Genomic DNA, 27,100 nt, shown 5'->3' with positions numbered 1-27,100 from the left:
GGCTGGGCATAAGTTTGCAATGATCTTCTTGCCTCATTCTAAGTACACACACACACACACACACACACACAAACACACCAACAAAACAAACAAAATAGACAAACAAAACCATCAAATCATAGGATATTGGAAGGGAATGAAAATAATAATTAACAATGTGCCCATTAACACAAAGGAGAGTGAATATTATGATTTCAATATGCCAATGGATCTAAAATCAGCTTACTATAGCGCTCAGACACAGAGAGGAGGAGGGGGGACCAACAGCATAGTATAAAAAGCAAGAAGATTCACTTCATCAATAGCATCTTCTTCACAAAAGCCACTCAACATACAGCTGGTTAGCAGAAGGTAGAAGCGAACTAGGCATTCAGAATAAAAGCTCAACAATTGTGAATACATTTCCCTCAATTATCTACCCCCAGAGGAGTTAGTTTGAAATTAAATGTCATGCATACATCACATAAATCTGAAGATTAAAAACTACACCATCCTCCTTTCATTCAAGGATCCCCCCAATCAGTAAACAAGGCCAACAGGGAATTACAAGTCCTACAGGCTACTAAGGTACTAGTCAGTTTATTTCTACTAAACAATTAAAGGTTTGGAGAAAGTAGAAATTAGACAAATGCTTCCACAGCGATGCACCCTGGAGTCCTGAGTGAAGTACAATGATGGCTTTTTTTCTGAAGTATTTCACTCTTTCCTCCAAAGGACTGAATAGAATAAAGTCCCCTGCGCTTAATTAAATCATATCAGATTTCTCGACACACAGAATATAATTGTATGCATGTGAGAATCTGCCCAAGAAAGCGTGGTTAAAACTCTTACACACCCCTTGAGATCACCAAGAGATATTTAATGGAGATTATAACCAGGCTTTTCAGCCTGCCAGGCCCCCATCCCAACCCTTTTCCTTGTGATGTTTTTACTTTAGGGCAATGATTTGGTGCCCTCTTGTGAAAGAAGGGATCGATCCTTTTACTAAAGGAGCCATTTAAGGTCAAGGTGTCGACCTCTTACTATGCTATATATGGAGAGTTTGTTTCTTACAATGGAAAACAATTTTTCTAAGTGCTAGTAGCCATGTTTATATACTCAAAAGATATTTTTGACTCCAAGATATGTGCTAGCCCTTTATAAGAAACTATCTCTCTGTGTAAACCAGCTCATCTGTAAGCAAGCACATAAGTAGGAGGTTGCAGCAAGACAGGGTACCTACAGCTTTGACAAGTAAAATAGTATGCCAGATGTTTAATACATTTGTTTTAATCCCTGAAAGAACTCCAGGTTAGGCATTAGTGTTGGTGATTTAATTAAAACGTGGACAAATTCATAAACTTCTATAGACTATAAGGTTTATAACAAGTGCAAGTCTGTCTTCATTGAAAATTAGATATTGTTCCCACACATGACATCTTTTGTTGTGGTATATCCAGTCTTAGAGATACACACACACAACACATCTCAAACACATTGGGGAAAATTAGTTTCTTCAAAGGTTTGAAGAGAGGATTTTATCATTAAAATAATTTATTTTTAACTCATATGACAATATGGTGTGTGTACATGTGGTGTGTGTGTGTGTGTGTGTGTGTGTGTGTGTGTGTGTGTCTATCACAACTCAGGGAGCATTTGAGGAAAGACAAATTATAAAAGCACTATGCTAGTTCTCACCTGTTTTTATATTGCATGATTATTAACTTTTTCTCTTTCCACAATGGGAATTTCAGTATCTCACTGTAAAATACCTAATAGTTTGTTCTATGTAACATTTAAAGGGAAAGACACCAAAAATCTCAAGAGACTGGAAATTTTAAAAAAGTTAAGCTCTAGCTCACTGTGGTAGAAAAGTAAGATTTTTAATCAGAAATCTAACGTAGAAAAATTTGAGAATATGTCTCTAGATAAAGTTGAAATACACCCCAAAAAGTTGTTTGAAATAATTTGCCAGAATCTGTCATACACACCCCAAAATATCCTCATGCCATGCACTTGAGATTGATTCTTCTAGAGCTTTTGAACTGAAATAATTTTAGCCAAGGTTTTTAGTAATCAATAAACTTTACTATAAATTGATTATCATTAATCTTTCATATATTTATATACTCTTAACTTGTGACTACACTTAAATCACACAACGTATATTCCCAGGAGAAAGTACAAATTTCTACATTATCATCGATTTCGTTTCACTACTGTCTATTCGGTTTTAGGTTTAAATATATTTTTTTACTTTAAGATATATTTCTAACTGAATTTATATTTGAAAGGTTAAAGTAAGAGTTGGAGTACTTCCTTAAACAACTAAGAAGGTAAAAGTGTATTTTCTGAGAAGAGTTGAGTTATTATACACACACTCACTTGCTCTTATCCCCAGTGGAAGCTCACTGTAGCTAGCCCAATCCTTAGCAGCATAATCAGCAAGTCCGGGCGCAAAGATCAAATCTAAATGATATAAGTATACTTAATAGGTCTCCCAAAGTATGGCTGAAATAAACTTCCTATAAGAATTATAACAGGCTGTAAAATTAAATCATGTGTATTTCTTACTACATGAGTTCCCCATAGCCTTTAAGAAGAAAGAAATAATTTTCTGTCCATAGAAATAGTCCCTGCTCTAAGTTATATGTGTGGGTTTGGCCTAAAGATCCAAAAGCTAGAAGCTCTTAGACTAAATAATAGTAAAGCACACACTCATATGCTAAAGAAAAAGAAAAGAGAACATGTTATGCGTCAATGATCTAAACAAATTTCTTAGGCTGCGTCCTCAAAAGGTGATAGGTGATAACTGAAATAGAAAATGAATGCACAAAATTCATCAGAGAAATAAAATGACCACTTTTCTTAATAACCTATTCTATATATTTTCTGCACATATAGAATATTGTCCGTGCTGACATTTCCATAGGTCTCACTATAGACAGAGGCGGGTGGCAGGGGATATCAATGAAGCAAGATTCCACCTCCTTCTGTCTTCATGCACCTTTATGTGAACATTTGTCTTCCAGGCATTTTGGGGAAATTATCTTTCCTGACTGGCTTCACTTGTCCTCTAGAAAGTGAGAGTAAAGACAATGATTCATTTGAACAAAAGCTAGCTTGGGTGGAACAAAAATCACTTATTGTTTTGTTTCACTTTTTCCAATGTCTCTGTTCCTTTACACTGTGAAGATGTCTATATTTTATTGATAGGAAAGCCCATAAAATTATAACTGGGAAAGTAGCCAGTTTCATAAATTCCTGCAGATTTAATTCTACTGACTTTATTTGACAAGATAAATTTCAGCCTCAGAAATCAATGGCCGATTCCAAAGGAAGTTTCTCTTGGGATGTAATCAACACTGAGAGATCGTCCAGTGTTGTTTGCTTCCAGGGGATGCCCACCTAAAAGTAACAGTATAGTGATGACTGCCACATGGCCACAGTGGAAACTTGTTATCTATCTACCTGTCTATCTACCTACCTATCTATCTATCTATCTATCTATCTATCTATCTATCTATCTATCTATCTATCAATCTACTGGTTGGGTGGGCCATGACCACAGACAACACTTTGTCCCCCTTGGCATATAAAAGCTTCTTGACCGGGAATCAATTCAATGTACACTTAGCAGGAAAAACAAAACAAAACAAAACAAAACAAAAACATGTCAGACTTTAGACAGTCCTCTCCCGAAAGTGCATTATCGAATTATATAATGATTCTAGAATGTGACATGTATGGGAATCCAGACTTGATACTGGATACCTTAGCACACCTAAGTACACAGGAAGGATTTTTGTTTCTGTGCCTGATTTTAATTTATACACGTACATATTAAAGGGTAAGTGGAGGCATGGTTACTTACAGATACTAAGTAAATTCAATTATTATCTACTTGTGGATTTTATTTACCTCATTTCAATCTTTAACAACTTTCATTGTTCCCTCTCTACCACATGATTCCTAGATATATACTTGTCTTTAGTAAATGACAGGAGAGACATAATTTCAATGAGCACATGCCTCCCTGCCCCCCCATCCCTCCTTATTTTTCCTTAAAAAAAAAAAAAGACACGCCTGTTGCTGCCATTTGGTTTATCGTGTTTCTTAAAGCAACTCTCATTCAAATTATGATTTGTCACTTTCTACATGTGTCATGATCACAATGACTCTTTTGCACCAAATACCACAGTTATTTTTTGAAACTGTCTTGTTAGCCATCAAGATGGGATGCATCACAGGTCAGGACACAGTCTTCTGAGGAACTGTGTTACTATATTCAGTGATGCCTTGTTAAAGAAACAGATTCTTCCTCTTGGGATAATTTAGACCAAGAGTGAATCCAAATTTAAACTCCTTACTTCTTTCCATTTGCCTTCCATCTGTTCCTAACAAGGGTCTTTGTACTATATAGCAAAGAATGTATGGTATAAGAAAATAATAAGAAATCTCTTCTTTTAATTGTTATAGAAGAAATCTCTTCTATAAATTGTTCAGTTTATAGTGAAATCTTTACTGATCCAGAAAAGCACTCAAAACTGCAAGTATGTGTTATCATGCCATATCCACATGTTGCCTTTAGATTGATATTTCTTTTTTAGGTTATGCTGAACTTCCGGACTGCTTGCTCGCTCTCTCTCTCTCTCTCTCTCTCTCTCTCTCTCGCTCTCGCTCTCGCTCTCGCTCTCTCTCTCTCTCTCTCTCTCTCTCTCTCTCTCTCTCTCTCTCTCTCTCTCTCTCTTTCTTTCTCTGCCATGGGTATTTATATATATAGTTTTAAAATCAAAACAACCCTGAGATTCCACCTCACACCAGTCAGAATGGCTAAGATCAAAAATTCAGGTGACAGCAGATGCTGGCGAGGATGTGGAGAAAGAGGAACACTCCTCCATTGTTGGTGGGATTGCAAGCTTGTACAACCACTCTGGAAATCAGTCTGGCGGTTCCTCAGAAAATTGGACATAGTACTACCGGAGGATCCAGCAATACCTCTCCTGGGCATATATCCAGAAGATGTTCCAACCGGTAAAATGGACACATGCTCCACTATGTTCATAGCAGCCCTATTTATAATAGTCAGAAGCTGGAAAGAACCCAGATGTCCCTCAACAGAGGAATGGATACAGAAATTATGGTACATTTACACAATGGAGTACTACTCAGCTATTAAAAAGAATGAATTTATGAAATTCCTAGCCAAATGGATGGACCTGGAGGGCATCATCTTGAGTGAAGTAACACAATCACAAAAGAACTCACACAATATGTATTCACTGATAAGTGGATATTAGCCCAAAACTTAGGATACCCAAGATATAAGATACAATTTGCTAAACGCATGAAACTCAAGAAGAATGAAGACCAAAGTGTGGACACTGTGCCCCTTCTTAGAATTGGGAACAAAACACCCAGGGAAGGAGTTACAGAGACAAAGTTCGTAGCTGTGATGAAAGGATGGACCATTTAGAGACTGCCGTATCCAGGGATCCATCCCATAATCAGCCTCTAAACGCTGACACCATTGCATACACTAGCAAGATTTTGCTGAAAGGACCCAAATATAGCTGTCTCTTGTGAGACGATGCCGGGGCCTAGCAAACACAGGAGTGGATGTTCACAGTCAGCTATTGGATGTATCACAGGGCTCCCAATGGAGAAGCTAGAGAAAGTACCCAAGGAGCTAAAGGGATCTGCAACCCTATAGTTGGAACAACATTATGAACTAACCAGAACCCCGGAGCTCTTGTCTCTAGCTGCATATGTATCGAAAGATGGCCTAGTCGGCCATCAATGGAAAGAGAGGCCCATTGGACTTGCAAACTTTATATGCCCCAATATAGGGGAATGCCAGGGCCAAAAGAATGGGAATGGGTGGGTAGGGAAGTGGGGGGCACTATGGGGGACTTTTGGGATAGCATTGGAAATGTAATTGAGGAAAATATGTAATAAAAATATTAAAAATTAAAAAAAAGATGTCAAAACATATTATTAACTCAGTTGCAAGGTTATGCCAAAGCTCAATTTCTTAAGGTAAGAAGTATTTTCAGAAAGCTACTCCCAAAACTAACAGTCCATAATACTATACAGATTACATATTATTGTAGCTTCTTCCAGAGAATCTCTGCTGGGTCTCTTAGATGCTTATTTGTAGAGTTCTATTGATGCTGTCTTTCTTGCTGTATGCCACTCATGAAGCTAATGTATCCTCAGACCTTCACTAACATCACAGTACTCACAAATATCCAAAGTGCTTCTCACAGGGCATCTGTACGTACTTCCTTTCTCACCAAATACCATGCCAAATTATGAACAGTTTAAAACTACCTTCACTGGAGTCTTGACATATTTTTCCTCTTCTTCCTCTCTATCTCTTTATCTGAGTAAATGGCACTAAACTCTGCCCAACTGAGCAAGCCACACATTTGCATATTACACAACAACATTAAGTTATTTGGGCTTTCTATCTTTACATCTAAGCCAAACTTGGTTTCTATCAACTTTATCCTTAATAGCAGACACCCAAATATACAAACGTTCCTCTTTCTCTATCACTGCTTTATATGACTCACCCAAATAATATGACAATTCATAGAGGACATTCCTCCCTACTCTGCAATCTCTCTACAGTTTATTGTCCATAAAGCATTTTCTTTTAGAATTGTAGTTTGCAGATCTTTTGATTCCCTGATGTTCCATTTTAAAACTCTTTTGTGATTTTAGATTGTATCTACAAAACTTAAAAACGTTCACATTGGCTTTACAATTGTAATGTTATGGACTGTTCTTTGATCAATTTTAGATCCCTAATAGGAGCACATGCAATAGTTAATATATCTAAAGTATTTGCATACTGAATGCTATTCTAAATATTTAGCATGTGTTCCTTATTTAATCTTTTTTACTGCACTATGAAGGCTGCCTGATTACCTCTGCTATCCAAGAGAGAATAGGTTAGGGAATTGTTCTAAGTATATAAAGAGTAACGATATAATCCAGATCCAAACTCAGGTGGTTCTCTTAAACTTCAATCCATTACATATCATTTTAAAATATTGCCTTTCCCAGCTGACCTTTTAGTATGCTAATTAAGCTAAAACTGTAAGTAAACATCCCTTCAATTCATAAGCCAATGGATGATTCCTTGTTGATTATATTACAAATTGCATATCAAGCTAAAAGTCTAGAAGTTAGAAGTCTTCCCAACCTTGGTGGATTTTACAATTTTGAATGCATGCACTTATTTCAGATTAAGAGCCTTAAAACACATGAAAATTCATCTATACTTTACTTCAAGTGTGCCTCATAGATTAATGCTTCAAAATTAGTTTACTGAAAGAAACGTGTCTCCAGATGACAAATGATGATGGACTAAGGTCAAACAAGGGAAGACAGAGTCAAGCATTGCACATTGTGAGTCATGGAAATATGGGAAACAGTGAGAGGATGCTGAACATGCAGGTCGACAATAAAGACACAATAACCCAGAGAAAGCAAAGGATAAGTTATATGAGTGTGCATGGATTCCCCTTGGTCAAAGAACTGGTTTGAAATATCTGTTTGAAGCCTTGTTTGTAAATATTCATTTACACATATTGAAAATTATATATGAATATAACCAAAAGATCTAAGAAAACTTACAGAAATGAAAAATACAAGATTAATTTGCTTTCCTTATGTAACAGCAAATCATGTTTTCTCAAACAGGCAATTTATTAAACTGATAAGAGCACACACTGCACTTGCACTTAGCTAAAGGCGAAGAAGTGATCAAACAGAAAATACAATTCCCAAATAAAAGATATGTGCTGGAGCACACAGTGAGAACTCATGAGAAATATAATTATAAAAAAATATGTGCAGGACTACATTGTGGTAACTTACTAGACGTATAACTATATTCAACTTATCTTCTTTACGATTTTCAAATTTTAATTAAAATATAATTGTGTCATTTCTCCTTTTCCCCTTTCTCCTTCCAAACCCTCTCATTTCCCTTTCCTCTTTCCTCCCTTATGTTACCCCTGTTTACTCCTCCTCAAATTCATACCTTCTTTTTTTTTGGCTATATATATATGTGTGTTCATATACTCATAAATATATAAATAAAACCAGCTAAGTCTATTTAGCATTGCTTATTATAGGTGATTTCAGGACAAACCATTTGATATTGCATATCTAATTAAGATACTCATCCTGGGGAAGACTAATTATGCCTCTCTAAAAAGCCATTAGTTGTCTGTAGTTATTTGTTGGAACCCATAAGATTTCTCCTTCTATGCCTATTGGTGTTTCATTGTTCAGGTCTTGCTTAGGTAGCCATGTTGATGATGTTAACATGGATGTAGCTTTCTTATTCTTTCTAAGAAACAGAACCTCCCAGCAGACTTCCTGATCCTCTCACTCTTACAGACTTTCTATGCCTTTCTCATGATGTTCCCTGAGCACTAGGTGCAGGGATTTTGTTATAAATATTTTCACTGGGAGTGGGCACCCCACAACTAGTGGTTCTCTACACTTTAATCAGTTTTAGTTTTCTTTTTTCTTTTTTTCACTGTAAATTAATTTTATTTGTACTCCTTCACAATGTATATATTTGTAAATTATGAGTTCAGCATCTATATAAAATTATAAATGTATACTAAGATTTTCAAGTTGTTTCAAGGTTCTATATGAAAATGTTTAGCTATCAATTTAAAAAATATAGTAGTCCTATGAAATTCATTTCTTCTTCAAAGACTAGGACACAACAAAGAGATTTCAGGAGCTGTAGTTCATGACTTGTGTTGTTTTTTGCTTTTTAACATTTTTTAATTTAATTTATTCTTTAATCTATTTTTACAGTCCAGTATTTATCCCCGCCCTGGCCTATCCTCCTACTGTTCCACATTCAACCCCGCCCCGTCTCCATGAGGATGTCCCCACGAGGATGTCCCCACCTCTACACCCCAGTAGACCTCCCCACTCCTTGGTGCCTCAATTCTCCCGAGGGTTAGGTGCATCTTCTCTGACTGAGTCCAGAACTGGCAGTCCTCTGCTCTACATGTGTTAGGGGACTCATATCAGTTGGTGTATGCTACCTGGTTGGTGGCTCAGTGTATGAGAGATCCCAGGGGTCCAGGTTAGTTGAGAGTGCTGGTCTTTCTATAAGGCCGCCCTCCTCCTCAGCTTCTTCTAGCTTTTCCCTAATTCAACCACAGGGTTTACCAGCTTTTGTCAATTGGTTGGGTAAAAAATATCTGCATCTGACCCTTTCAGCTGCTTGATGGACCTTTCAGAAGGCAGTCATTATAGGCCCCTGTTTGTAAGCACACCATAGAATTAGTAATGGTGTCAAGCCTTGGGGCTCCCCCTGAGCTGGATTCCTATTTGGTTCTGTCACTGGACCTCCTTTTCCTCATGCTCTTCTCCATTTTTGTTCCTTCAGATCTTTCAGACAGGAACAATTCTGGGTCAGAGTTTTGACTGTGGGATGGAAACCCCATCCTTCCACTGATGCCCTGCCTTTCTACTGGAGGTGGATTCTATAATTTCCCTATTCCCACTGTAGGGCATTTCATCTAAGGTCCCTCCCTTTGAGTCCTGAGAGTCTCTCACCTCCCAGGTCTCTGGTATATTCTATAGAGTCCCCCAACTTCCTATCTCCTGAGGTTGACTGTTTTCATTCTTTCTGCTGGCCCTCAGGGCTTCAGTCCTTGCCCCTCCCCCAACCCCAACAATCACTGATCATGTTCCCACCCAGGTTGGTTTTCTGTAATGGTCTCTTTATGCTCCCTATAGATAATAGTGCTTCCTTGATGGGGGTGAAAGCTATCTTTAACCTGTGAATAAATGTTTTAGTGTTTTAGAAGCAGTTAGTCATTAAGCTGGTCTAGTAAAGCAACAGTAGTCAGTTCTTTAGTAAAATCTATAGCCTCAGTAGCCCCAGGTATTGGCTAGGTTTCTGGTACCAAGCATACTTTCCTTCCTATTGAGTAGGCCTTGCATGGAGTTAGAGACCTGCTGGTTATCATCAAGATATGGCACATTTGGGAATATGTTACTATGCTAATTACTGTTGATATTCATAAATATCATCTATATAGGACAATTTATTGCTCCTCTCCATTGGTAGTTTGCATACCACTTCTGATTCTATAAAAACTGCTCCTGAGGGAAGACGCTTTCAGGTAATACTCAGCTCAAATATTTCCAATCACTGCGTCATATCTCCAGCAATAGAAATCTACCATCAACCTGGAAGAGGAAATCAAAGAAAGCCATAAAACCCTGTACTGTTTTGGGAAGCTCCTAGATTCTCATACCTGGTGCTGGGTTTTTGTTATGTATAGCAGAACTTTATTTAAGCTGTGTGTGTATGGATGCACATGCATTTATGTGTATTATATGTAAACGTAGTTAATATAAAATAATACAATCCTTAATACTTTTGAAACAATCTTAATCTATTTATATACCTCCCTCTCCTCCAGTATATTCTCCATCTCCATCTGTGCCTCTCCCCTTCTGCTATACCTTTCCATTTTTTGTCTCTTAAAAAGGAAAAAAAGATTAAATTTGTTGTTATAGAAAATATATGGATAAATGTTACAATTCACAGTATTCTTATTCCTTGAAGTTTATAGAGGTAAAGTCAGAGAACTTGCTAAGTCAACTGTAAAATGGAGCTGGAAGTTTAAAACATTCAATTTCAGTTTAAGCCTTGCAGGATTCAAAATATTAAAATGCAGGCTATTCACAAGTTTGTTTCTTCAGTCTGTAACCCTTTCTTTTTCTTTCTATCCATTTCCTAGCATTGCATGGCACATAAAACCTAGAAATGGTCTTTCAACAGGGAGTATATAAGTGCATTTTTTAACTTTTCAAACTTAGTGTCTATAGGGTTTTTGCACCTACTTTAACATTTTAAATGGCAATTTAAATATGCACATGTGGCAAAAATAGTATGCTTAAAAATTTAAAGGGCTTAGGATGGAAACCAGCATTCTCTTTGAGCTTTTCTATCCTGAGTTTAACAAATTTAACAGTTTAATTTTAGGGTTTTAGATTGGTTAAATTAGCATTTTGAATAATATGTTTATTTTCTACGTTTGAAAATCAATCATAGACATTATTTAATGAGTTCCTGTTCTAGTAACTGAAAATTTAGATAACATCTGCTTGAGCTTTTTTAAAAATATATCTCTATCTTGTATGCTTTATGGCAACTCACAGATATTGATTAAAAATCAAAGTACTTATACTTTTAAGACTCAGATGTTTTCATCTTTATTTGGGAAATTTTTATATTTTTATTTATTTATTTTAACAGTGAAAAGCAAGTGCTTGTTGCTGGCTTAGTGGCTGCACCAAGAAATTGCCCAAATCATGTAACCCTGGACCTCACAGCTTGTTTTGTTTGTTTGTTTGTTTGTTTGTTTGTTTGTTTGTTTGACTCTGTTTTGGTTTTGGTTGTTTGTTTGGATTTTTGTTTCCTTGCTTTGTTTTTCTTCGATTACATCCCAATCATAGCATTCCCTTCTCCTCCCAGTCCCAGCTTCACACAACCAATCCTCCCAACCCTCCTCCCCAACTCCCCCAGGATACCAACCCACCCAAATATATCAGGTCACTGCAGGATTAGACATATCCTCTTCCACTGAAGCCAGACAAGACAGCATGGTTAGGGAAACAGGATCCACGGGCAGGTAGCAGAGACAGCCCCTGCTCCAGTTCTTGGGGTACCCGCATGAAGGCAAAGCTGCACATCTGCTACACATGTGCAAGGGCCTAGGCCCAACAAATGTGTGCTTTTTAGTTGATGGTTCAATCTTTGGGAGCCCCCAAGCATCCAAGTTAGTTGACCCTATTGGTCTTCCTGTGAAGTCCCTATCCCTGCAGGTCCTTTAATCCTTCCCCCAAATCTTCCATAGGATTCCCTGAGCTGTGTCCAATGTTTGCTGTGAGTCTTTGCATCTGTTTCCATCAGCTGCTGGGTGTAGCCTCTCAGAGGGTAGTTATGCTAGGCTCCTGTCTGTAAGCATAACAGAATACCATCCATTAATAGTTTCAGGGATTGGTTCTTGTCCTTGGATGGGTTTTACGTTGGGCCAGCCATTTGGTGGCCATTCCCTCAGTGTCTGCTCTTATAGTAAGTCCCTTCACTTCTTGTAGGCAGGACAAATTTTGGGGAGAAAGTTTTGTGTGATGTTGGTGTCTTTATTCCTCCACTGGAAGGGAGTCCTGCCAGGATGTGGCCATTTCTGGCTCCATATCCCCCACTACTAGGAGTCTCACCTAGATTTACCCTCATGGATTCCCTGAAGGCTCCCCAGTCCCAGGTCTCTGGCATGTCCTAGTGATGCCAATACCTCCCAGCTGCTGATTTTCATCCATTCTGCAGGCCCTCTCTCCCAAGCTCTTTTCTAATTGCTACCCATTCACATGGCCCTCCCCATCTCCTCCCTCACCCAGGTCACTCCCTTCATCCACCTCCAATGATGTTTTTATTTCCCCTTCTAAGTGAAAGTCAAGAGTCTACCACTGGCCATTTTGTTATTTAGCTTCTTTGGGCTTGTGGATTGTAGTGTATGTATTCTGTACTTTTTACCTAATATCCACTTAAGTGAGTACATACCAGGTATGTCCTTTTGGGTCTGGGTAATTTTGTCTTTTCTATAATTAGAGAATAGTTAAGAGTACCGGTCGAGTAAATTTTTTACATTAAATGTGAATGGTTCCAATATTATGATCACGTTATATTCTTCCCTGGAAGCTGTGTTATATAATTTCTTCCTTTCTAAATCTAGAACCATAATATCTGTGCTATTAAATGGAATAATCAGTAAGCCCAGATGGGATGGTGCACATCATTAATGCCAGACTTGGGGAAAAAGAGCCATGGGATCTCTCAGTTCAAGATCACATAGTGAATTCCAAGCCAGACTGTAAAAATATTTTTCATTTCCATGATGGCTGTATTAATTTATATTTCCACAAAGCTTTTGAGAGACCTTCCCCTTAGAGCTGTTTATTTCTCAAAGTCTCCTGCTCAGTTCTCATTATATAAGAAGTCATTGCTTTACTGGTCTCATGTCTGCCTCTGTTGAGTTACTAACTTGTTCCCTGCAAGAAATCCTCAAGAAATTTCTTAAGAAAATTACACAGCAAATATGCTTCTGGAATATTTACACATCAGAAAAGATCCTATGTTGTCCTTTTTGTTGTTGTTGTTGTTTTCTTGTTCAATACAGAGGCATAGATGCTTTTTTGCATTCCATTATCCAGCATGGTGCTAAAAAGCTTGATTCCAATCTAATTCTTACTTTTTTACATAAAAGCAGTTTAAATACCTTGGAAATCTTCAGTTTCACTTTGTTTTTAGCCATCCTGTATTTCACAGTAATTCTGTTACATAATACAGATGATTTCTTTTGGTCTTCTGTCCCTTCTTATTCTAAAAACCTTACTTAAACATTGAAATCAATATTTTCTGTTTCACCTCCCTCTTTTTTTCAATCTTCTGTCTTTTTTTTAAATGTAATCATAGTTTTCATTTCCAAATGAATCTTTCACTGTCCAAATTCTCAGGCTCAAAGTGTCTAAAGGAAAAAGGGAGACCCATCTGCTTTCTGGATTCTTCTTCTTTTTTTTTTAAATCAGAATTGTTTTAACCACAATTTTAAAACTATATGTGTTATTCTCTAATTTTACAATTTTGAGCAATAATCTACTTGGCCACTTGGAGTATTTACATAGAGCTTGGGACTTCTTTCTATGAATAACAGGCAGAAAGGCTATGTTATTAAACAGGAGGAGCTTGTGCCAAGCCTCCAAAATATACATTATCCACTTTAAATCTTTTAGGGTAACTAGCACACAGTTTTGCGTATATGTTGACCTGTTTTTAGAGACCAACATCTAGGGAAGAAAATAAGATCAATTAGCCTTAACATGCATCAAGTTCTGCACATGCATTCAGTTTATTAGAACACTCTAATGTTCTCTCTCCATACTACTGTGAGTCCATAGTTCACTTCTTCAAGGTACTGCCCCTCCTTCTTTAGCCATTGCTGCTTTCTACAAGCTGTCACATCTTAGTTCAAATGTCTCATGACCCCTCTCCATCATCTCTGGCTTTGGGAAATTTATTGAAGCTTTTTACAAGTAGTTCTTTGTATACTTTTCCTTGTCTTTAGTATTTAAAACATACTTTTATTGCTAAGTTTCTTCACTGTAATTTTACCAAAATCAGAAAATAGAGGAGATAAAAGGAGACATCAGTCCATCATTTTAATCAAGAATAAGTTCTCATCTTTCACATAAAAACCTAAACACATATATTGTGCTGTGGTTTAATTAGAGAGGGGAATGTCTTTTCATTTCAATCTATGTACACTGGAAATTTTTTGGGTAATGTCATCTGTTTATTTATAAATGTTTATGTGTGTCATCAACACTTTTACATACCATGTATTTATATCATCTACTCAACTCAGTCCATTCAAAATACATTAACGTCTTTCTAATCCAGATGGATTCTATTTTGCTCATATGTTTTCATGTATTTATAATAAGTTGAACTGCCTTACTTCAAACAGGCTTAATACTCAAGCTATAGGTGACAGACTGATGGATGGATGGATGGATGGATGGATGGATGAATGGATGGATAATAGAGAGGGAGAGAAATGATGATAGATATTTAGATAGATAGATAGATAGATAGATAGATAGATAGATAGATAGATAGATAGATAGATAGAAAGAAAGAAAGAAAGAAAGAAAGAAAGAAAGAAAGAAAGAAAGAAAGAAAGAAAGAGATAGATAATGGCAAAGAGTCTATTGAACCACTAGCCCAGTCTTGATTGTCTGTCTCTCAAGAATCTGTAAAACAATTCAAAGAAATTTGTAAATTATGTAAATATGTCACCAAATCTAATTCCTTTCAAAGAAAATTAAAAAAAAAATTTAAATTCAGGTAGCATGAAATAGCTGGGATTCCAGAATGTGTAGTTACTGTTTCAATAACAAAGAAGAACATGTTCTCAGTCACCATCTTCCTGACTATTCAGCTTGGTATCCTGCCAATTACAAATTATTTCTGAGGAAAACATAGGGAGAAATAGGAGACAAAATAAGGTGCAAGCTAGATTGCTTTTGTTCATGATTTGTCTTGAATATTTCTTCTTTCTCCAAATATACAGGAACCAGCAGTAATGACCTAGACACTTAATTTTTATACTAGCCAGAGGAAGATAGAAAAAAAATATAAAATAAGGCCAAGAGAAAATATAAAGAAAAAAGAATAAATGGACAGGAATGTTATTACCTTGTTTAGATCAAAGATGCACATTTGTAGGCAAATTGTTTTTAAATATACATAAGATAAATGACTTTTTAAAAAAATATTAAACTCCAGATTTTATTTCTCTCAAGTTTCACCCTCTGACTGTCCCACATCTAGCCCCCCTGTCTCCATGAGCATGTCTCCACTCCCTCACCCCCACCCCACCAGACTTCTAAACTCCCAAGTTTAGAAGTCTCTTGAAGGTTAGGTGCATCTTCTCTTACTAAACCCAGTCCCAGCAGTCTTCTGCTGTATATGTGTTGGGGGCCTCATATCAGCAGGTGTATGCTGCCTGGTTGGTGTTTTAGTGTCTGAGAGATCTCAGGGGTCCAGGTTAATTGAGACTGCTGGTCCTCCTACAGGGTTGCCCTCCTCCTCAGCTTCTTCCAGCTTTCCCTAATTCAACCATGGGAATTAGCAGCTTCTGTCCATTGGTTGGGTGCAAATTTCTGCATCTGACTCTATCAGCTGCTTGTTGGGTCTTTCTGATGGTAGTCATGCTAGGTCCCTTTTTTGTGAGTGCTCCGTGGCTTCCGTAATACTGTCAGGTCTTGGGCCTCCCCTTGAGCTGGATCCTACTTTGGGCCTGTCCCTGGACCTTCTTTTCCTCAGGCTCCTCTCCATTTGCATCCATGTAGTTCTTTCAAACAGGAACAATTATGGGTCAGAGTTTTGACTGTGGGATGGCAACCCCATCCCTCACTTGATGCTCTGTCTCCTCAGAAGTTGCTCACCCTTTGGTTTTGGTTCTGGCATTCATCATCCTTAGCTATTTTAAAGAATTATTTACAGCAAAACTGGTTACATACATGTATAAAATATTATTATGCATACACACATACATTACATACACACATTACATACACACATACTTTCTTAATGAAAATAGTGCTTTTCATTATATGTTGGATTCTGGAAACTTTCATTATGTGTTCTCTTGGAATCTGTGGTCCTGAGATTTAATGTTTTGCTCTATGCATGCTCTTGACTGCTCACTCATGCCCTTATATCTCTATAGTAGATACCTCATAACTCTATACCTTTCAGTGAATTTTCAGTCCTAATGTTTTGTAAGGATATATTTCAATGGATGTGTTCATTAATCAAACTAACTAAAAATCAGGCTTCATAGTTCTGTCTAGCTTGTATACTTTCCATGACAATAAAATATAAGAGAAGCAGAACGCTGTGGATATCTGATAATCAAATGCACAGGACTCCTATCAGTGGGAGTGTCTATGTGAATCTCCTTTGTCTGCTCCCAGGTTGTTTTTCCTCCCATTGGCTTGCCTTGACCAGCCTTGATATGAGGATTTTTGCTTTGTCTTATTGTATCTCATTTTTTTGTGTGTTTGGTTGTTGTCTCATGGAGGCCTGCTCTTTTCTCAGTGGAAAGAGAGGGAGTGGATCTGGGGAAGAGGGAGGTGGAAGGAACTTAGAGAAGCAGAGGGAGAGGAAACTGGTTGGTTTGTGTTGTACAAGAGAAGAATATATTTTCAGTAAATAATATATTAATTTTTACTATCCTTACACTTAGAGCATTAACATTACAAGCCATGCCCCCTTTAGGGATTAAATACATTAAAACCAACACAGTGCTCATTCACTCAGAATATGTGTACGAATTTCATGGATTTACTTTGCTTTCTATCCCTCCCCCCTTTGCTTTCGTCTGAGTTTGTGTATTAGACTCATTGGCTGTGTTCAACCAACATGTTTATGCTCCTCTTATTTCAGCATGTGGCAAATTGATGAAAATCACAGGCCCTATCACAGTCAAGACATCTGGAACTCGATTTGGTGCTTGGATGACGGATCCTTTAGCATCTGAAAAGAATAACAGAGTATGTTGCTTCTACAAATACTTTTGCTTACAATTAGGTTTCATTTGTACTATTTTCCCCGCAAGCTTTTTTTTTTTTTTTTTTTTTTGCTTCCTGATATAGGTTCTGATGTAAAGCATATTATTTCTTGATATTTTCCAGCTAGAACTGCTAATATATCTAAGGTGTGAAACAAACTTAGTTTAGAGATATGTTCCTCTTAAAATTCTTCAATGTAGTCTAGCCTGATTATCACTGAATACTTCTTGTTTCATGCTTGAAACAGAAATCACAAGCATATAAAATTCCCTGAATATTCCACAAGAAATATGATCTTTAGATTTTTTTTAAAAAGCACTGTGTAGTGAACCAGTTCATTATGTAAAACAATATACTGCTAGAGACAATTGTAAAAGAAACACACTTAAAATAGTGAGGGAATTTTTTTGGTTGACAATACCTGTAATTATGGAATTAAATATAATAGGAACTGATATATTTATACTTACTAATGAATTCATTATGAATTAAAATTCTTTATAGTCCTATTAAGATTTGCTATTAAAGTAATACATTGGTTTTACTAAAGCCTACAACATAATTAAGTGAATAACTGTTAGTTGATGGTTGGGACAACTAGAAAGTAAACATAAGTTGGGCATGTAAAATAAATTAGACATTTTTGTAAGGCAAGGTTCAGGATAAAGATAATACCTTACAGTTGTCATTGATCATATGGCTACATCAGAAGATGTTCTTTCAAATACATGCTGGGAATACTCAGCAATAGGTGTGAACTAGACAGAAAATAAAGCAAAACAAATTAATTTGAAGGTAGTAAATTCAGTGATTTCTTTTCGAAACAAATGTCATTTTCTAAGAGATATATTTGTGCATGTTTGTATGTTCACAAACAGATGGAGGTCAGAGGACTCTGTGATTCTTGATTTCAATCATTCAGTTTCTAAAGATGCAACTCATCTTGTCATTCATGGCAGATAGCATCCTTATATATTGGGCCATTTGCCTCCTTACAAATACCCTTACAAAGGCCCATATGCTATGATATTTCAATGGCTTCCCAGTAAGAATATTTGACATCCAGTACTTGAAACTTTGACTGTAACTGTCTTTGTTTTGAAATTTTTATACATGTCCAGGACTTAATCATTCCATTTGTTTCTCTTTCTCTCTTCTTCTTCTTCTTTATTTTCAGGTCTGGTATATGGACAGTTATACCAACAATAAAATAGTTCGTGAATACAAGTCCATTGCAGACTTTGTGAGTGGAGCTGAATCAAGGACATACAACCTCCCTTTCAAGTGGGCAGGAACTAACCATGTTGTCTACAATGGCTCTCTCTATTTTAACAAATATCAGAGTAATATTATCATCAAGTACAGCTTTGACTTAGGGAGAGTGCTAGCCCAAAGAAGCCTGGAGTACGCTGGTTTTCACAATGTGTACCCCTATACATGGGGTGGATTCTCTGACATTGACCTAATGGCTGATGAAATTGGTTTGTGGGCTGTATATGCAACTAACCAGAATGCAGGCAATATTGTCATCAGCCAGCTTAATCAAGATACCTTGGAGGTGATGAAAAGCTGGAGCACTGGCTATCCCAAGAGAAGTGCAGGGGAATCCTTCATGATCTGTGGGACTCTTTACGTCACCAATTCCCACTTAACAGGAGCCAAAGTGTATTATTCCTATTCCACAAAAACGTCCACATATGAGTACACGGACATCCCCTTCCATAACCAATACTTTCACATATCTATGCTTGACTACAATGCAAGAGATAGAGCTCTTTATGCCTGGAACAATGGCCACCAGGTCCTCTTCAATGTTACCCTGTTCCACATCATTAAGACTGAAGATGACACATAGGCAAATGTCATGTTTTCATCTCTCTACCCTGTCATTTATGATAAACTTTATAGGACCCTGTCTGTGTTTATTTTTTTTTCTCCATGATTGGCTTGTCATCATTTCTCCAAAGCAAAGGATTTTATTGTATATTTGGAGTTTCAAAAAGTGTTTGTCTAAGTTAGTGTGTTGGAAATACACCTTAAATCCCAAATTTACAGGGCCTATCATGCCCTTTTCATGAAAAGCACTAAAAAGAGTTTAAGTGGCCAGAATCATAGTTTTGCAAAAGATTAATGACCTGCCTTGTATTAGAATCAGATTAATGGTGGCTTAAATGCATGAATGTCTTACCTTTTTAACTGTCATTATTTTTACTGTCTCTTGGTCTACATCAAGAAATATTTTCATAGAAATTAAGGTAAAAGAAAAGCACTTTCCCCCCATTTATTTCTACAAGAAGATTTAGAGATTTTATTTATATGGGAAAAACTATCAATCATGTTACTCTTACCACATTCTCTGATGAGGTGCTGTGCAGTCATTTCTAAATCTCTTGCTCACATTTTCCTGGCAATACATATTTCTACCCTTGTAACCACCATCATATATTGTATTCCTTCACTTCTGTGAAAGTCATATTTTTTATAAAGTGCACTAAAATTTAATCTCAGTAATTACTCAAGTCAGTTCTCAAGTCTGGTTGAGAAAGATTATCTTGACTTGCCCCTTCTCATAAGCACTACAAAAAAATTTAAAAAAGTATTAGATAATATATATACAACCTTTGTTTTATCCCGCACTCTACCATTGGCTCTGGATTTGAACACCAGTTCAATGTAGTGATACCCTGTTTCTTGAAAGAATTCATATAATTCTTTGTAAAATGTGTCACTGTGTTATAAAGACTCGACATGATTCTATTTGCTTATCATTATTAGTATTAGTTCCATACATATATATTAGTATTTTAACATATTTTACATACAACTTTCAATAATGTCATTTCTTATACAATATGAAGCACATGAAGATTATTAAAAAGAGGAAATTTATTCAATACTTTCTATATTAAAATTATAAACCCTGGAGAGTTATTGGCAAGCTTGTATAAAAGAAAACTATGAAAAGAATTGGGAGTTATTTTTGTTTCAAGTGTATAAATAACCAATTCAGAAAATTAAATGAGAATTCAATCCCCTGAGAACTTGCCTCACTGTGTGTGCAAAATTAAAGAAACTGAAAGCCAAAACTTTGATAACATTTGTGTTACTAATTCCACAGAAGTTATAATCAACAACTTATGAACGTGTCAATGAGGTTAGAAGTAATTTCCCTATGTTAAAAGGAATTCTACTAAGGCACCTTCATGGAAACTAAATTTTTAAAAATATATTCTAAAGTGAATGACATAACTTAAATTGCAATTTTTGTCTCACATGCATACAAAATACCACAATTTTAAAATAAGCAGATGATAATGCAGACACAGCACTCTATAAAAAGATACTGATATTTAGAGTAATTCATTTTAAGTTCTGCAAGTGAAGGGTCATTCTCAACTACCATACTATCAAACTGGAGAATCTAATTACTATAATTTTGAAATTCAAGAATGAATGAGCAGGTATTTTGTTTTTTGGATTTTGTTGTTGTTGATCTTGTTTTGTTTTTTTGTCAACAAAAGTTAAGCATGATCTAATGGGAACACTGCATCTTTTTATAATGATGTTTTCTTCTCTTACCAAAAGTTCATGTAAGCTCTAGGCTACAAGTGAGAGTTAGAAAATTTAGAAAATTCATTTGTCATACTACACATATCACAAAAGCAAGCAGTTCATACTTCGTATAACAATTTGTATAAGGTTAAAAAATCATGTCAGTTTTAGAAATGAATCAATTTTTAGGTAGACAAACTCTAATAGGAACACTTCTTGTTTTTAAGACATGCTATGTGGTATCACATACATTCAAAATATGGATGATCATGGCTTTTTTGTGAGGTGTGCGCCTTGTACAGAGCCCTGTTGTTTTATATGTATGGTTTCATTGCCCTATCTATTTATAGTGTATGTGCTGCTAGAGAAGCTAAGATTTTATTGTCACTAGAAGTGGGGTAACATGAGCTTTAAAAATATGACTTGCATTAAACACTAACAGTTTATGAGCATTTTCCTTAATAAATTATGTTCAGTTTTGTGCCTGAAATAAATAAGAATTTAATCACTGTTTCCTTTTTAATTTCCAGCAAATAAAGTAATTTTATGAGGAAAATAGTGAGTATCTTAAAATCATCCATAGAATCTAAGGAGTGCAGAAGTCTATTCTCAGAAAACCACCATCCTAAGTGAACGATGTAACTGGTATTTTCTAGATTAATCAGATCATTAAAATACTTCCATGTCATTCAAACAGTATGCTTGCAGTTGGGTTGTGTTGGTGTGTAATTCATATTTATGGAACTTAAGTCACAAGACTTATTACTTGTATCTAAACTTAAATCTACAGGTTCAGAAAATGGCAATCTTCCAGTGCATTAACATTTTGTAGAAATAAAAGAGAAAGAAAGAACAAATGCTGTGTATGCAGAGAGAGTGAGTGATTAGTCATGCATTATCATAAATCTAGACGCCCAGATTGCTACCTTCATTGCAGTTTCATTTCTTTATAATTGACAGCACTCTCAGTGATGAAAACTTCAGAAATATATTAACTTCTTATTGATGTTTACCACAATTAGAAAAACACAGCCATCTCTTCATGTTTGAAAGTCACTGCCAAATTTCTGAGTAGAACTTTTACAATCAGAGTGATTGCTACTGAAATATAACCATATAAAATTAAAAATGTATTACCATGAAAATAAAGTTTTATTATAAAAAGTAATATTTTTATTATAAAAATACTCCTTTGTAAATGAATTTTACATATACTAGTTCTGAAGTTTGAATTTTCTAAAAGAAAACTTTTGATTTTAAATCATCACTAACTCTTAATTCTCAGATCACCAACTTTTTGTTTTGTAAATTTTATATAAGAATACATTTGGGAGAAAAATAAAAAATATATATCTTCAAGTTAAAGCAACTATGAAAAATATAGCCATTGCAGTTTTAAAAGGCCAAGCCTTACAGAAATAGGATACTTTGAAAAGAAGAATCAAAAATGTCATGTTGCTAAAGAAGTATAATCATATCCTTTATCACACCTACAAATTGAGTTTCTATGACATTATCAGACAACACTAAGTGTTAATGTCAACTTCTCCATCATCTCAAACATAGACCATAAGAAATGCTATATAGTAGCTGACCCAGGTTGTTGAATTAGGGAAGGCTGAAAGAAGCTGAGAAGGGCAATTCTGTAGGAGAACCAGCAGTCTTAATTAATTTGGACCCCCACAGTTTTTCAAACACTGGACCACCAAACAGACAGCATACACAAGCTGATATGAGGTCCCTAACACACATACAGTAGAGGACTTCCAGGTCTGTGTTCATTCAGATGAAGCATCTAACCCCCAAGAGACTGGAGGCCCCAGGGAGTTTAGAAGTAAGGTGAAGTGGGGGATGGGGGCATCCAATTGGAGATGAGGTGGGGTAGGGAGAAGGTATGGTTGTGGAGCAGTTGGAGGGTGGATGGGTAGGGGTGGGGAGGGGAATATGGAGTGTAAAAAATGAATTACAAATAAAATTAAGTTAAAAAAAAAGAAATGCAATATAGTATATTATTTTAGGTAGGACCACAAGTGGGGCACATGAATTAAGTACAGATACTATGAAATCAATTTTTGATCTATTATAGTTAGAAATGGTAACATAAAAACACAGATTCAGCCAAGTGAATTGACACATAACTTTAATCTTAGTACTCAGGAGGCAGAGACAGGAAGATCTCTGATTTGAGCCTTCCCTGGTCTATGTCTACACATAGTGAATTCTAGGACAGCCAGAACTACATAGTGTGACCCTGTCTCAGCAAAGAAAGAAAGAAAGAAAGAAAGAAAGAAAGAAAGAAAGAAAGAAAGAAAGAAAGAAAGAAAGAAAGAAAGAAAGAAAGAAAGAAAGAGGGGGAGGGGGAGGGAGGTAGAGAAAAAATAAAAACCACTTATTTTTAATTCAATAAACTATCTTTACTGAAATCAAGATCATGTTATGTTTTTGTTTTATTGAATTCTACTTAATTTACCACAAAATGGTGAGCCAATATATTCTCATTAACATGGTCTACGGAGAATATTTGGGATTGAATAAACTATGACCTTTTCAATGGTTTAAAATATACTTGAAAATATAAATGTTTAGCGGCTAGAGATGGATCAACAGTTAAGAGCACTTACTGCTCTTCCAAGAACCTAGTTCTATGTATAAAGCTTGACAACTCACAAAACCTAGAGCTAGCTTCAAACAATCTAGCACCTTTGGCATCCATGGGAACCTGAACTCAAATGCACATAAACACACATATATAGACACATGATTATTTTAAAGTCAGATTCTAGAAAAAAAAATGTCATTATAACCTTTACATTATTTTTCTAGAGAACTGTAATTTTTTATATTCCTTTTTTTATTTATTTACACTCCAGATTTTATTCCCCTCCTGGTTCACTCTCCTACTGACCCACATCCATTACCACCTCCCTGTGCCCCTGGCTCCAGAAGGATGCTACCACCTCCCACCCCATCAGAACTCTAAACTCCCTAGGTCTGCAGTTTCTTGAGGGTTAGGTGCATCTTCTCTGATTAAACCCCGACCCAGCAGTCCTCTGCTGTATATGTGTTGGGGGCCTCATATCAGCCGGTGTATGTTGTCTGGTGGGTTGTCCAGTGTCTGAGAGATCTCAGGGGTCCAGGTTAATTGAGACTGCTGGTCCTTCTACAGGGTTGCCCTCCTCCTCAGCTTCTTCCAGCTTTCCCTAATTCAACCATGGGGATTAGCAGCTTCTGTCCATTGGTTGGGTGCAAATTTCTGCATCTGACTCTTTCAGATGCTTCTTGGGTCTTTTGAAGGACAGCCAAGATGGGTCCCTTTTAGTGAGCGCTCCATATTCTCAGTAATCATGTCAGGCCTTGGGGCCTCCCCTTGAGCTGGATCCCACTTTGGGCCTGTCCCTGGATCTTCTCTTCCTCAGGTTCTCCATTTCCATTCCTGCACTTCTTTCAGACAGAAACAATTATGAGTTTTGACTTGTGGGATGGGAACCCTATCCTTCACTGGATACCCTGTCTTTCTGCTGGAGGTGGGCTTTACAAGTTCCCTCCACCCACTGTAGGGCATGTCATCTAAGGTCCCTCCCTTTGAGTCCTGAGAGTCTTTCACCTCCCATGTCTCTGGTACATTCTGGAGGGTCCCCCAAACATCCTACTTTTCAAGGTTGACTGTTTTCATTCTTTCTGCTGACCCTCAGGACTTCAATCCTTTTCCCTCACACAACACCAGATCTTGTTTCCCTCTTCCCCCCCCCCCCCCCGCACACCTGTCCCCCTTTTCTCCCAGTTCCTTCCCTTCCCCCTTGTGGTTGCTTTCTTCTCCCTCCTAAGTAGGACTGAGGCATCCTCACTTGGGTCTTTCAGTATGGTGTCCCGTTTGAATTCTGTAGACTATATCTTACGTTGTCTTATATCTGTTTTGTTGTTGTTGTTTTACTTTGTTTTTGTCTAATATCTACTTATTAATGAGTACATATCATGCATGTCCTTTGGGGTCTGAGTTACCTCACTCAGGATGATATTTTCTAGCTTCATCCATTTGCCTGCAAAACTCTGGATGTCCTTGTTCTTAATAGCTGAGAAGTATTACATTCATGAAAATCTATTAATGAAGAAAACTATACTATTGCTTATGCAATTTATCCAATTGAAAATTCTCTTCCTAATTTAACATACCAAGATGACATATCTACCACACATATTTAATTTATGCTACATAATTTGATTTAATCGGTACATTCAAGCTTAGAGACATTTTCATCTGATTTAGATTCAGTCCTTTCTCCTAAACAATCAACTATTGAGAACAAAAATTTGTTCTCTTTGGAGATTTGCTCATTCATGCTAAATAAGTTTTACAAATATACACTGTTACTACACAAGGCCTGAAATGATATAAAATCATAACATTGCAATTTATCAAGAATGGATGTTAACTGTCGTAGGTATAGCTAGCTTATAATTTAAATGACTTAATTAAAGACATGAAGCAGCATATTTCCTGAGGAGGAATTCGCATACAGAGAGTAAGCCAGTACTATGAAAAGTTTGCTATTAAACGATTCAGACACATAGAGTTAAACATTAGTCTTCCTTACCATAGCCCAGGCATAACAAGAAGGGCTGATAATTATTTTCTTAAATGACTAAAATATTGTTTCTTATAATTCAAATGTGTAAATACTCTGTGTTGAAAGAACTTCCTAGAAAATACAGAATAAACTCATAAAGTTCATAAAAATTCATTGAAAAAACTAGCCATTTTAGTTTAAATATACTAGATGTCCACTAAAAGGAAATAATACATATACAGTCAGGTTTTGATTGTAGAGTCCTAGATTTCTACAAAAACTCTGAGTTCATACATATACCGTATATATATATTCATATATATACATATTCATATATATATGAAATGAATGAAAATTAGTAAATGAATTACTTATTTATAAGCTAATAATAGATACTCTGAAACCAAGGGGCATAGCTGCCAACAGATACATAGATCTTCATGAGTTGATATTCTGGTGAGAATAACCTTTAATAATATAAAAACTGAATATATATAATACAATCTGATATATATAATATATAATCTGATTTGTCAAGTACTATGAAAAAAATTTTGATCTATGTGATAAAGATGGACTAGAATCTTTCATCGTACACTTCAATAATTTTTAGAGATATATGCTTTTAAACATTTCCACTTTAAAGGCATTCAAAGAATGGCATACCACCACACAATACAAGTAAAACATAGCTTCTATCTTTCTGTCCCTAAAGCATTGCCAAACAGCATTCATACTACTTCCAGAAAACACTAGTTTGGGGAAGTTTTCAACTTGGAGTTAAAAAACCCATATTAGATATCAGAGAATCCCCAACCTACACCAAACTTAATGTGCATTTGTGGTTGTATAGTCTTTTTTGCAGGTTTATATTTTCACCAGATTCTCAATAAAAGATAAGGTCCAAAAGGCTACTAGTATGCTAGTTCAATCCCAAATTCATCAAATATCTGTGTATTAAGCACTCTCTGTGATAATTCTTACAGCCTTTCAAAATTTCAACTAGCTCTCTGTTAAAAAGAAGTCAGGATTATAATATTGGCATTGAGTTATTTTCTTCAGAAAAAAATCTCATGATTTTTCCCTTTAAAAATTAAGCAGTGATTTTATTACATCTGGGCCACATCTAACTATATTTCTGTGATTCAGATTTTTGAAAGAATCTAGCTAACTTTGGGGACCCAAGAAATTCTATTATGAAGCATGTCCTACCTTGACAATATTCTCTTAAAATGCCAGTGCAGTCTTCTGGCAGTGGGGTTTGACTCTGACTGGAATAGAACAGAAGCAATGAGCTCAGTCCAATGTAAATACAAATTCCTTTCCTGTCTGCTGACGCAACAGAAACAGCAAAAGGAAAAGTTTGAATATTTGCCTTGGATTAGAAACCATTTTCATTGTCATGCCTTTCATTGACAGAAAATTTTCAGAAAAAGAAAAGAAATAACATGCTTGATATACACTATATTTGAATGAAAATTTTAAAAATTAAATTAAATTAAAAAGTAACTACAATAAAAAAGCAGAACATTGAGTCTAGTTAGGTTAGCTTTGCATTGTCTCTCCCAAATGACTTGAGGAGATGTATCTATTAGTGTTTTTAAGCCACTAAAAATATATATTTTCTTTCTTTACTTTTACCTGAAAGATTTGGAGGTAGATTCCACCAATAGCTCAAAAAAAAAATGGCCTAGAACTTGTGGTTCTTCTACCCATGCTCTGAGTATAAGAGAAAAATATTCATGTAGTCTCTTTCTCTGTCTCCATTAACTCTATTAATTCATATTCTTAGTATATAAACTTTATAT

The 27,100-nt window shown here is 36.1% G+C and overlaps 1 protein-coding gene across 2 annotated transcripts in view; it reads left to right on the top strand.

The window, feature by feature from the left end:
* Positions 1–21,805, top strand: part of Olfm3 (olfactomedin 3) — a 215,266-nt gene extending 193,461 nt beyond the window's left edge. The window contains exons 5-6 of one of the 2 annotated variants that reach the window (XM_021158019.2): positions 17,051–17,157; positions 18,353–21,805. In XM_021158019.2, coding sequence (XP_021013678.1) covers positions 17,051–17,157; positions 18,353–19,030 — 785 coding nt within the window. In that variant the 3' untranslated portion in view covers positions 19,031–21,805. The remainder of the gene's footprint in view (positions 1–17,050; positions 17,158–18,352) is intronic. The other variant, XM_021158020.2, reaches the window with a different exon arrangement.
* Positions 21,806–27,100: the final 5,295 nt, after the last annotated feature.

The sequence above is a fragment of the Mus caroli genome, unplaced genomic scaffold (assembly GCF_978045245.1).
Source record: "Mus caroli unplaced genomic scaffold, Mus_caroli_1 scaffold_3, whole genome shotgun sequence".
Lineage (NCBI taxonomy): Eukaryota > Metazoa > Chordata > Mammalia > Rodentia > Muridae > Mus > Mus caroli.
The sequence above is the reverse complement of the archived record's forward strand: the minus strand, read 5'-3'. Positions and strand labels throughout refer to the sequence as shown.